Genomic DNA, 13,070 nt, shown 5'->3' with positions numbered 1-13,070 from the left:
CTGTATTGCCAAAGCAAAGAGATTAACCTCTGAACAATAGAAAGTAGGTTTTGTGCATGCGTGTCAGAGGGCTTTGTGAGTGTGCGTGACTATTAAGGTGGCAGAACCACCTTAAAATTCAAATAAAATCTTGCCTTGGAATTCCTCTGCCAAGGCGAAAGCTGACCACCTTCATTAAAGCTGCAAAGGAGGGGGAAAAAAGGCCTTGGCAGAGGGTGTGCTGTTCAAAGGCTTTCAAATAAGTCCACACAATAATGACAAATCTAAAAATCACCAGGGGGAATGGAGTCATTGTTTTCTAAGATGCAAGTAAATCCCAAATCCTTGGCTCCGAAATCCTGAGCACCACTCCAAAGCCTAAGCGCTAGTTTCTTTTGCGATATTCGTGACTTTTAGGGGATAATATGAGCTATTAGGAGTGATAATAACAAATTACTTATCAGCCTTCCTCCCTTGATTAGCGTGAACCTCAGCAGTCTGGATTTTCTTGGAATGAGATGGCTCTACATGCCAAGTCATCCTACACAATTTTTACTAGACACTCAGTCTGGTGGCTTACACAGTGAAGGAGATAATTAGCATGGGTCGGCATCCCCGCAGTCACTTTCTCTGGCGGACTGGAAGTATTACAACCAGGCTTTAGTGGAAATTCCTTCCAGCTGGCATCTAGCATGCCGTGTGTGTGTTGCATGAGCATGTGCGTATGTGTGGCAGCAGGTAGCAGACGCCAGTCGCTGTCCAAGAGCTGGTTGCTCCTGAAAGGACAACTCAGCCCAGCGCAACCCATCTACCTCCCTCCTCCACCTGCTCCGATACCTGGGTGGAGGGCGCATGAGGAATCAGAAGCTGTGTGGATTACCGTTTTTCCCTGATTAGGCGACCAGGATGAAATTATTTTGGTAAAGCCTAGATCTCCCAGGTATCACTGGATTATCTGACTTTTCCCACCTTGGAGAGAGAGTTATTTAAAGCCTTTTCTTTGCCGTTTTTCATTATATTCCTTTCTTTCTGCTATAGTTCAAATACCTGTACCAAAATAACAGTTACAAAACTGAATACATTTAATCTGTACATTTGGTGTAAATGAGTAAAATGGCACCAATATTTACTGTCGAGAAGCATTTTCACTGGTGCTACTACTTAAGTTTGTATGCATTCTGCAGGCTTTGTACAGTATATGCAACTCATATCTCTCAAATGGATGCTATGAGGGATTATTTTCCCTATCTGTTGGTCAACAAAGGCTTTCAGGGTGAAACACTAACTCTCTTTGGTTTCGTTTAAGCACGCGTATCTGTGTGTGTGTGTGTGTGTGTGTGCATGCGCACAAAGTTATGTGTGTCACAGGAAGCTACAAGTCTGTCTGAGCCCCTGAGGAAGGTGGGCCATGGCCAGGTCTGCCGGATACAGGAGGGAAGGCAAAACACTGGGCTTTAATACTGATACAAACACATGTGCACTTAAACATACACGCGCACAAAAATATACCATACTGGCCCTCCTGAATTAACAGATGCTTCCTGCCCAGCAGCCAAATCCACAGAGCTTCACACACACACAAACACACACATACAGCACGGCCCTGGCACCCCTACAGGTTGACCCAGAGGCCACTTTAAGGGGGCAGCTCCACCCGTGGTTCTCTTTTGGTGTTTTTGTTAATGTTGGATCCCGTTCCACTCTGTTGGCTCGCACACACCTCAGCCAAACAAACAGAACTAACTGCAGTTTTAGTACCGCAGGAAATTTATTCTACCTCACAAAAACAATGCTTAACAGTAAAGCAAGTACATGCAAACGACCTGCTCTTAACGTCTGAAAAAGTTATTCCCATTTTTATATAAATCTAAAATCATTTGACTCCATTCTCCTGCCACAACGCAGGCTACAGATGTGGATTTGTATTTCAGAAAAGGGTTTTTACATTTGTTTAAATATTCAGTGCCAAAATATTGATGTGCAAGGTGGCTGTAACAATGCCTGAAAGCAGAGGGTGGGGAGAAAAAAAAAAGAAAGACCTTAAAAATTCAACTGAAGTCAAAAGAAATGAAATGTCAAGTCAAGTGTTACTTTAGTTTTAAACAATTTAACTCCTACAAATTAGAAATGCACAAAGGAGGAGAAAATCTTCCACGATCGGCCTCATCATATTTTTTTCCACCCATTCGGGGTTCCCATTTCTAAATGCTTCCCTGCACTCTCCCCTCTCACAAATTCACAAAACAACCAACAGCATATAAAAACCAGCCACATGGCAATCACCCATTTACCCCGTGTTGCATTTATAAATGCCCTTGAAAATTATCCAGTAAAGGCTCTCTGGATCGGCAGGCGGACGAGGGGGATGTGGATCAATAGCAGTGAAATAATGGGAGCAAGTGAAATTGAGTGGGTGGGGGCCATGAGTGGCTGAAATATCAGCACTAGAGTGTGTCTTGTGTGTGTGCTGAGGGTGTGTAGTCTGGCAGTTGTACTTCTTTATATATACAGGTGGAGTCTGTATATATAAAATGAATGTTTTTGCATATCTCTTGTATGTGTGTGGTTACTGTTCTGTGCATTTGCGGGTGTTAAAATGCATACAAGAGTGCAAATCTGCTAAGTTCATAGGTCACATGCATGGCTGTAGATGAGGACACGTGATAAGTGTATGCGCGCGTGTGTCTGTGTGTGTGTATTTTATGCACAAAGTGTCTCACTTTCACTCCTTTTAATGCTGTAATGTTGACCAGCTTCGGCCAGTGAATGCAAACAGGGCCTGAGTGGGCTTTTCACTCTAAAATTTCAGCCTATCAAAGCTAATGGACAATAATTACACCATTCAGGATACAACACAGGCCCTTTTATGCCACTAACTACTAAAACACTCAATCCCAGAGCGCTCCCCCGCCCCGCTTACTATTACATGAAAAAGAAAAGTGTGGTAAACTACTAAGAAAGCAAGTGCTTTTCCTTTGAGCTGCTTCACAACAGCTTCAACTTTAACATCACACTGTGGTGTGTCATCATAACCATATCCTGCATTGCAAAAAGGTAAACAGCAGCGACAGTGTGGTTAAAAGCAAATCAGTAAATTGTGAAAACCCGACAAGAACAACCTACCAACCAAATCCGGCTTTAAAATAGCATATAAGTGCACGCGAGCAATCAGTCAGTTGTTTCTGAGTGAAAAGCAAAAAAGATGTCAAACTCAACGAGCATGCTTAGAGTGTCAGTTTGTACCTGAGAGGTACAAAGTCCTTTAATGTTCCATTGGAACAAGTCGGAGCTGGTCCTCAGATACACCAGCTTCACAGCTTAAATGGCAGTGAACAAGGCCCATGACTGACACATCCAACTGCCTACGAGTCCTCGCAGTGTACATCAATGCAGAGATAAGAGTCCATTTGAACTCTTGCAGTGACACTGGTGTCGATGGGAATGCCACATTACCCACAAAAACATCTATTCTTTGCAGAGAAACAGAAGCAGACTGAATGCAAGTGTGAAGTCTATCTAAATAACCACAGAGTCCACATACGGCTCAACCTGAGTGACCATTCTGACCAACTGAGTAATAAAATATGTCATTTTTATCTAATCTCAAAAAAGCCAAGAGATCCAAATGCAACCTGAAACCTTCATTTTTCACATGGAGAATGATTCAACAGCATGATGACTTAATAACACTGTACAGCATGCTCACAAGTCTGCAACCGCTGCTTTTCTAGTTTTAAGAAATCTTCAAGATTTCTATGAGACACGCTTATGGAAATGAGAAAGAAGCAATGCGTGTTTTTGTTTACAAAGGACTGAAGAGTAATTTATGGCTTATGGGAGGTGAGTAGGGCATGGCTTGGCTTAATGCAATCCATATTGATCTTTATCACCCCTACTTCCTGTGCATATGATATTCTAGACCTCCCCTGGTATGCTAAAAGCTCTCTCTCTCTATTGTTGTCTCTAACTCCAATTCTCCCTCTCCCTCTGCCTTTGTCCCATCGTCTCTCTGGCTCTCTCTCTGGATGCCCCTCCTCCCCATCTATTGAGCTTAAAGGCCACATTACCTTGACTGCCTGTGTGAATTCTGTCAGTTCGTCTATTAGCCTGTCTGCGGGGCGGAGGTCAAGGAAAATCTGTCAGGGCCAATGTGAAGAGGCAATGGCATTACCTCACCTGGCAAAGGTCATGCTCTGAGAGCATAAAAATGGTTTTGTCAACATATTCGTGTACCAAGGGAGCCATGGCTCATCTATCTAATGCTTAATATTTCATCTGCTGATCTCATGATGCAGAGGACCGCAGTACAAAGAGCTTTTTATCATCGACAGCCATTCTGACTTCAACATGTGGGCTGTAGGACATACTAAAAATCAAATATTTATTTATGCTGAAATTTTGGTCAAAAGTCATTAAAGTCAAGTCATTATGGGAAGTGTTTAGAAACTCGTCTCTGCAAAGCATTTTTATTTCGAATATGACACTAAAAGTAGTGTTAAACTGATTTTCCAAGTTCACGTTCATACATGGTGGTAGGAGTGCTGGAGTCCAGCCATGAGTCTATCACATGGCTAACAGTGTGACGAACAACATTCACACTCATTTTAAATCACAAATGTATCCAACAAGCATGTCACTGGGCTGTAGGTAGAAACCAAACCCAGAGAGAAGCCACACAGGGCGAAGGTGGGAACAGGAGAGAGCAGGAGCTTTTTGTTTTTGGGGACTGTGCTAACCACTGCACTGCTGTTTATTAAGAATTCGTGCCATATTTTTGGCCCTTGGAGGGGAAAAAAAAGAAAAAGAAAAAAATGTTGAAGGTGCTCAGTTCCTAATCAGCCTTGCACGGATGTCTGGGCATGAAGCCACAGCACTAAGCAAAGGGTCAATAGACTGCACTGACGAATAATTAATCTCCGCATTCCACTCAATAGAGTTTCAGCAGTTTAATATAGCCATCTATCCAGTCTGATCTGATGGTGACGGCAGATCAGTAACTGTAGCTAAAACATATATCATATAAATCTTACACAACATGCAAAGTATTTTGAAAGGTCTATTTACATCAGTTTAAGGTCTTTCAAATCTAATTTGGACCCTGTTAAATTTTACTAAACCAGCCATTCACTTGATCAGTCCCATCTTGCGTGATAACAAGTTAGTGCAGTTTTCCTGTTATTGCTGCAAATAAAGTATGCCAGATGCTTCGTCTCCCTACCTGTCCATCTCCCTGACCTGCCTCGCCTGGGTCTGAATGCTCTGGCACTAAATCCATCATCCCACGCTGGCTCTCCCCTACCAATGCCTCTAAAGCCCCAATACTATTCGACCCAGCATGGGTCCATACAAGCTGATTATGTCAATGTTCGGCAAGATCCATTGATTGCTGAGTGAAGCAAATGCAGCAGTCTGGGTCAGCCACGAGTCTGGACTTGGTGGCCTATGCCAGAGAAATCTGCAGCTGAGGAGGAAATTACTTTCAACCTAAGTTATGTGCTTGTTTTGAGTACGAATCCTCTTATCAGCAATGCGTGACATTTCCTGTTTCAATAAGAAAACTTATCTCATCTAGTACAAGTAAACGAATAAATAAATAAAAAAATAAAAAAAAAAATATATATATATATATTTTTTTTTTCTTCACACCACAGCGATCCAGATGGGTAAAACAGCACTACAAGTTGGAGGAAACATGAGTGAATCTGATTTTGAGCGACGGCAAAAAGGAGTCGAAAGAACATACGAGACCTTGGAAGGTTAATAAGTAAAGGGTGGGATTTGGTGCAGAAACAGAGAGCAGAGGTTGGTTTTAGAAGAGTTGGTGTGATTTATAAGACACTGAGGTGCACGTGAGTGAGGATAAAACCCAGCAGGGTAGCAACAGAAGTGGCAGCGGCAGCATCAGGATGACAACAACACATGGGCCCCGTTATTGACGTGTTAATAATAGATGCAGGTAGAGGGAGAAGAAGAGGTGGACAGGCAGAAGAGGATGGAGTCCCTGAGAAAGAAATGAAAGGGGCAAGAGGAAGACATCAGGAAGTCCTCTCGCTAACAGAAATGAGATTTAAAGATACAGTGAGAGAAAACGCAAGTGACAAAAAACAACAACAACAAAAAACAGAGGAAGCTGAGACAGCCCAACAGAGAACTCATGTAAGCAGCAGGGAGGTTCAGAGAGTTCAGCAGCAGAACATTTTGACAAGTCTTCCAGCATCGGGAGGATGTAGACTGAGGTTGTGTTCCGCTGGGATGAGCAGGATGTGATTTAAAGGGACAGTTCATCCAGAAACACTGTACAATAAAACTATAAAATCCAAGTAAGACTTTGAAAGCCCCTTATAAAGCATACAACTAACTGCCTTCTAAAGGTGACTATGCCCCCCTCCTCAAAAAAAGACCTCAAGCTTAATGTTCAGGGTGTTTATTGGAGTAAGTAAATAAATCTAGGCCTTGATCCCTCAGAAGAGAAACCCAAAGAACAGCTCCACTGGCCTACATTTGGCTGCCTGTCATCTGATGCCAAATTTCCAGCCACTCAGTCAATATTTCAATAACTAACCCTCTGATGTTAGAAGCTGGAGTAAGTGAGCATGGTAAGAGCTGCTTTTTGGAATAATACTGAAAAAAAGACACCTAACATGGCAAAATAAGCTGCTTAGTTTCCATTGTAGGTCATTCACAGGGGTTCCTCTCCAAGTCTGTAGTAATCCAAGCTGGAGACTGTAAAAGCCAGCTGGCAGCTAAGTAAACCTCAGTGATTTGTTTGAATTAAATAACCTACGCTATGTTTTTGGACTCTTAGATCTTCAGTGGCAGCCCAGCTTATTCAGCTATCGGGGCTATTAATTGTGTTTAGGCAAATTAAAATAGGGACTCGCCATAATTCACTGCGAAGCTGCATGGACTGCACTGGTGCTGTAGAGGCCGGTGAATCATTCGAGATGAATCCGAGATCACAGCAAGGAAGGAAATCGCCAATCCCAGCCTGTTCAATAAAGCCAAAACCTTTCAAAAGGAGGCTCACTTCTAGAGAAAATAATTGGCTGCCTTTCTGAGAAGGACGTCAATTCTAAAATTGTGAAACCCTCTCGTGGACTAAAAGTACTTTCTTATACTCATTGAGTTATTCTCCTATCGCTCTCTCTCTTTCTTGCCTTCTTTCTTTCTTTTCTGGCTGTGTTCTTTATCTTCAAATCACGCCCTGCCCCTTTCCTCATCCCTTCCTCCCTGAGATCTCACGATGGATGAAATTACACTGTCATAAGGAGGAAAAAAAAAACCCAACTGGAGTCCACGCTAACACTTTCGATTTGCTTCTGTTTCCTTTAAACCCCACACGGCCGTGTCTGTGCACTGCAACTGCACCTTCAGAAAGAGCAGTAGTAATAAGAGGAACGAGGGAAATTTAATTAACCTTTGCAAAAGGTGGGCTCATCACAGACGCCGACCAATTAAGTACGGACTTCAAACGGGCCACGCTGGATGAAACCTTAACAGCTGTAGATGGAGGATAAATTAGCTCTGCGTGTGCAGCCGGTAGAAGGAACAGTAATAACATCCAGATAAACAAGCTAAGCTGCTGCAAAAACAATGATAATGAATCCCTAAAATGCTAATTAACTAATATTTGATTAAAGCAAAAACCCAATCAGTGGTTTAAATGAGTAAACAAACCAAAACAAAAAAAAAATCCCCTTAAGCGTCATGAATTTGTTATATTTACTACTGATTCATTAATTGTGACTAAAGTTTAACGACTATATTTGACTGATCAGAAACAGACTTGGCAGGATAACTGACATTAGCCTGAAAAATCCCATTCCTTCAGTTCTCATAAAATACAACCTAATGCAAGGAAAACTATGGGAAATTTGAAAGTGAATACAATGCTGCCATTAAGTAGTGTTTACATGGCTGCGGGGGTTGAGCTATCATAATGTGAAAGGAGCAAAAAAGGAAAAGAAAACCCTCCAGAATTAGATTTTAGGTTTATGTTCAGCAGAAGATACATTATACCTTGTAATCAGCAAGCACTCCGTGTAAAATTTGGAACACACAAGGAAGGAAAGGCAATAAAGAAGGGTAACAAGGTATTTAAGAGTTTGTTCTGTACTATGTGTGGTTCAGATTTAATGTGTTCTCTTAGACTTAACATCTTCTCGCTTTATCCCCTTACATCTCCAGGGACCTAATTATTACTCATCCAACTGAAAGCATCTACACACACACACACACACACACGCACACACACACAATGAAGCTGAGGCTTTCAGCACCTAGACTCTTGCTCCCAAAGAGACAGACATATAAGGTAGAAGGTACAGTCATTCTGCTGTGAACAGAGACATCAGATAACCCTCTAGGTTCTTTTTTTCTATTATTCAAATAGAGAAAGAGAAGAGAGAAACAAACAATAGAACAGAATTGGTACTTCACTGCACTGTAGCAACTCTCCTCACCAAGAAGTTCACCAGGAACAACCTCCAGCCAATTATCTTAAGAACTTCAAACTAGGACATGTAATTGTTAACTATACAAATAGCGACATCATTACCAGCTCAGTGCCGACATCAGGGAGGCAACATACAGACCAGACATACCAGATCAGATGGCTAACAGGTATGCACCGACTGAAAGAAAAGCACCAATAAATGTCATTTTGCACAAACCAAGGACTCGACTGCTTGTAACTTTACACGGAGAGTTTTTCGCCATAAAGACAAACAGTTCATGGTTTTACAAATAGTGCATGTGCGCTTTCATGTTTTAAATAGTGCAGTCTGGCTCAACACCTTTACACCAACACCTGCAATTATGATATAAGCCAAAGTTAAAAAAAAAAAAAAAAAAAAAAAAAAAAAAAGCGGTATCAAAACACATAATTTACAGCAACATATTTTGGAAGCCCCTCTGATCCGTTTGCTCTTGTTGTTGCAGCTGCTGAGAACAATTCAATATTTGGTGCAAAGCCAGAAAAAATGCCTCCAACAGATCAAAGCATCAAATGTAGATTAATATCAGGTTCATTCTCCTGGCTGACTGAACACTGTCCAAGCAAAAGGAGGCATATCCCCACATAGACACAAAGTCGTCTTATTTTTTGAACTACTGACACATTTCTTTAGCTTTATTCTGTGCATATTATTAGCTTTTAAATTCCTCCTTGAAAAAGCTTTGGCATGGTGCCAGCAGTTGTGGCTATCAGTCATTTTCAGTGCAGAACACTGGTTAAAATTCAAATTACAGCCACATGGCACAGCATGCAAGCGTCTCTAAACAGATAAAATGCATATGCATATGAATCGAGCTCAGTTTCTCTCATCCACACCCAATCTTTCGCTCAGTAACACACACACACACACACACAAACACGCACATGCACACACAGAGGCGGCAGCATCCTAAGCCAGAGGCACTGGCCAAAAAAGGGATTACGACATCGCTTACTTTGGAGGACCACGGCTGCAAGCAGTTGGCATAGCAACGGACCAGGAAAGCCATTTCCACAGGAGGGAGGGTGCCAGCGAGGGGAAGTTTCCCCTCGTTCACCAAGAGATGAAGAAAAAAAATGAATAAGTAAAAGAAGGGCAAAGGCTGACACCACGCTCTTTGCTGCTGTGGTTTATTTAAAAAAACAAAAAACAAAAAACCCTTCCTTGATTTGGCCGTAAAAAAAACCAACAAAAAAACGGAAGCCTCACTGGATGACTGTCAGATATCACTACAGAAAGAGACTTAAAGTCAACGCAGATCCATTCATATGTCACGCTTTCTCCCTCCCTCTCTCTCTCTGTCAAGAGACTGCAACAGAGACGCTGATAAACCTCAATGAAGAAGAAAAAAATTCTGCTGAATACACAAAACTGAATCCAAAGGAGAAGGAAGTTGCATGGCCAAAGATAAAGCCGTCCAGTTCAATATGCAAGTTTAGCAGGTTTGTCTGTCAAAAGTCCAGAGCAAAAACTCATTAAGTCAACTCTTCAAGATTTCTTTTACTTCTTTAAGAAGCTCAGATTTCCCTCCTCAGTAGATGAGCCAGCGTTGAATTTAAGAAAAAAAATGTGGGGGGAAAAAAAAGGGGAGGGGGGCTTGTTTGTGCATCTGCAGCCCCCTGGGAAGGAGCCTCTTGCCAGGCTTCAAGTCATCCAAACAATGCCCCCTTCACCTCCCAAAAGCCAGGACCGATGCCTGCAGCTCTCTCTGATCTTCATTCACTGCCTGTCAAACTCCTCTCTCTGCCCCTTGCAACTCTTTCCTGCCTATAAAGCTCCAGCGGTGTAAGTGTGTGCCCAGCAGTGCAGCTCCATGGCATGGGGCCAGTGATCCTGCTCCTTGTACCCCAGCTTTAAGCTCTCCTCCTGGGTTAGCGCTCACACCTCAAACCGGCATTCCTCATCCCCCTCCCACCCGTGGAAAAGAAGCTACTGTGGATAGATGCTGCGCTTTGGAGAGCCAGCCGCTAATGGGGAACGGAGGAGAGAGCGAGCGCGAGGGGAGGGAGGGAGAAGGGAGGAGAATCCAGCTGGAAAAGAATGACATCACCTGTGCAGCGAGGGAGGGAGAGAGACGGGGGAAAGGAGAGAAAGGGATGGGATGGGAGGTGGCAGGGATGAAGATAGCAGAGGGAAACTGCATTAGATGTATTGGCTGCTGAGCACATGTGGATGAGAAAGAGAGAGAGAGAGAGATGGACAGAGAGGGAGAACGGGAAAGGCAGATAGAGAGGAAAGCGAGGGAGCATCTTTATTGATCTGCTGGTAACATAAAGCTGAGTGTATTGAGGCAACCCCCTCCCCTTTGTGAGCATGCCGCATAAATTACACAAAAAAAGAGGGGGGTGGGTATAAATCAGAGTCCCTATCAGATACAACAGACAGGCACTGGCTGTATTTTGCCGAATGTGAACATGTGACACAATAGCACAAGGCGATAATAGTTGGGTTTTTTTTTCTTTTACCTCCTTTAAAAAGCCCCCGCATCTAGAAGATTTGTGACACAGTAGAAAGAATTTGAGTACAAGGAAATACACATTAATCACAGATAACTCACTCTAATACAGTACACTGCTGGCCAAATATACTGAGGTAATAAAGGCATTAGACTGAGCAGAACCGCAGCTGTAAACAATTTGAAGCAGACCTGGTTCTGACAGGAACCACAAATAATCCTGAGTGGGGTTTATTCTACTATGCATCAGATGTGGGATACCACCCAAGAAAGTTGGAATGACACAAGTATTTTTTCAGGTTCTAATCAAAAGGCGTACAATACATGCAACCTCAACAACTGGAAGCCTTTTTTTCCCCCCAAATCAGCTCCTAATTAGAATAACAATGCTTTTAATGACAGCAAATGAGGTGGAAACTTTAGAAAAACAAATTGAAAACCCACGTCATGAAACAGTGCTTTGTTTATTTTGGGTTTTTTTCCTTTCATATTTCAATAGTTGTGACTCAACACCTCAGGGGTACAAAATCCTCGTTTTCTCTGGATTCTGAAATGTTTGCATTGAGTTTCTTTTTCCATTTTAATGAAGGACACAGTTAAAAATCTCATAATCTAGTTTTCTTTTCATATTTACATGCATCTCCTAAGGAAGCTGCAACAAGTTTAAGTGCCCAGAGCATAATTTTTAATAGTCAGAAAATTTAAATAAGTTCAATTTTTGAAAAATAAAGATCCATACAAACTCAAAATACAAACTCCTTCTTTTTACTCCAATTTATTTATTTTTTGTACCTTTTAAACTATCCTATGAAGACACTTTTTTAAATTGTTTTAAACCGCATGTTCTGCAGGATCAAAGATGTCAATACTTTCACATGCAACATTTGTTTCTCTAAGATGTGTGTTTATCTGTGTTTTTCCACACCATATATCATATATCAGCCTGTATACTGTAGCGGTTCTGATGCACAAACAACGATGAGCCAGCGGAGGGAAGATTTGAAAGCAGGAGACATTAGGAGCTGTCTGAATGGCCGATTCTCCTCGAGCACAGGAGAGATGCCAGCTTGCATCAGACACATCAGAGAGCTGAGAATCTTTCTCGGCATTTCTCCCTGTTTTTCTGACCTTCCTCCCTTCATTATGCTGTTCGTTTTTTTTATGTCTGTCTACATCACCCACTCACTCCCTCTCCACGCTCCTATTTTTTCCCCCCCTGCTCGCTGCTGTGAACCAGGATTTCTACCCTCAATTCTTCCTCCTCTGTGGGTGTGCATAGGAGGCGAAACACACCTCCCAACTAGGAATGACATCATCGTTTTAATCGGCAGCCAATCGGATGGAAGCACATGGAGCCCAGCCTTCAGAGGAGCGTTATGTACACAAGAGAGACAGAGAGGAGAGGGGGGGAAAAAAAGAAAGCTTGAAATGGATAAGTGGGCAAACAGAGGCATATACCGGAACAGAGGGATAAAGACAAAGACACAGAATTAAGCCTGAAGTGGACTAAAAAGATGAAATACACAAAGACACACAGAAACACACAAATAGACACACACCCTATAACCTCCACCTCTCCACATGAATGAAATTACCGAACACTGACTGGATTAAAGACTCTGGGACTAATGGAGGGCTCTGTCTGTGAGTGTTTACAGTGTGTGTGTGTGCGAGCAAGAGAAAGCCATGATCCGACAGCATGTGTGTCTCAGTGTGTACGAGCTGCAGTCTATCCCCTTTTGAAGGGTAGCATGCGCAGCACTACATCATCTTCTTAGCTTGGCCTCAAAAAAGACCCAGCACTAATTAACACACACACAAACACACACACACACACATAGCTGCAGTTATTGGTGTGTGTGATGAAATATAAGTTTTCTTTGTTTAAGCTCTCGTGGGTGTGACGGGACATACTGAAGACAGTTTCAGACAATGGTTAGAAGCAATTAGCACTGTTGCCTCACAGTCCAAAGACATGATGTTAGAATAACTGGTGAGGCAGATCAAGCGTTGAACATCTACAGAATAAAGAACTGTTTGAATGTATGTTAACATTTTTGTTAACGTACAAAACCTCAGAGACCGTTTAGACATGTGCAGAAGGACCGGATAAAGGATGCTGAAGAAGGAGCTGCCAGGCA

At 42.4% G+C, this 13,070-nt stretch overlaps 1 protein-coding gene across 5 annotated transcripts in view; it reads right to left on the bottom strand.

Annotated features, from left to right (window-relative positions):
* The window catches only part of rapgef6 (Rap guanine nucleotide exchange factor (GEF) 6), a 142,908-nt gene that overhangs the window by 58,167 nt on the left and 71,671 nt on the right, over window positions 1-13,070 (bottom strand). The window contains exon 1 of one of the 5 annotated variants that reach the window (XM_085421098.1): window positions 9,430-9,655. The exons of the other annotated variants lie outside the window; for them this stretch is intronic. Within the exon in view, the coding sequence (XP_085277224.1) occupies window positions 9,430-9,483 (54 nt within the window). The 5' untranslated portion in view covers window positions 9,484-9,655. Of the gene's footprint in view, window positions 1-9,429; window positions 9,656-13,070 lie in introns of those variants that run through there. 5 annotated transcript variants of the gene reach the window in all.

The sequence above is a fragment of the Rhamphochromis longiceps genome, linkage group LG10, assembly GCF_057381845.1.
Source record: "Rhamphochromis longiceps isolate RC_006_pf linkage group LG10, R_longiceps_female_GT1.1, whole genome shotgun sequence".
Taxonomy (NCBI): Eukaryota; Metazoa; Chordata; class Actinopteri; order Cichliformes; family Cichlidae; genus Rhamphochromis; species Rhamphochromis longiceps.
Note: the sequence above shows the minus strand (reverse complement) of the source record. Positions and strands in the feature narration are given on the sequence as shown.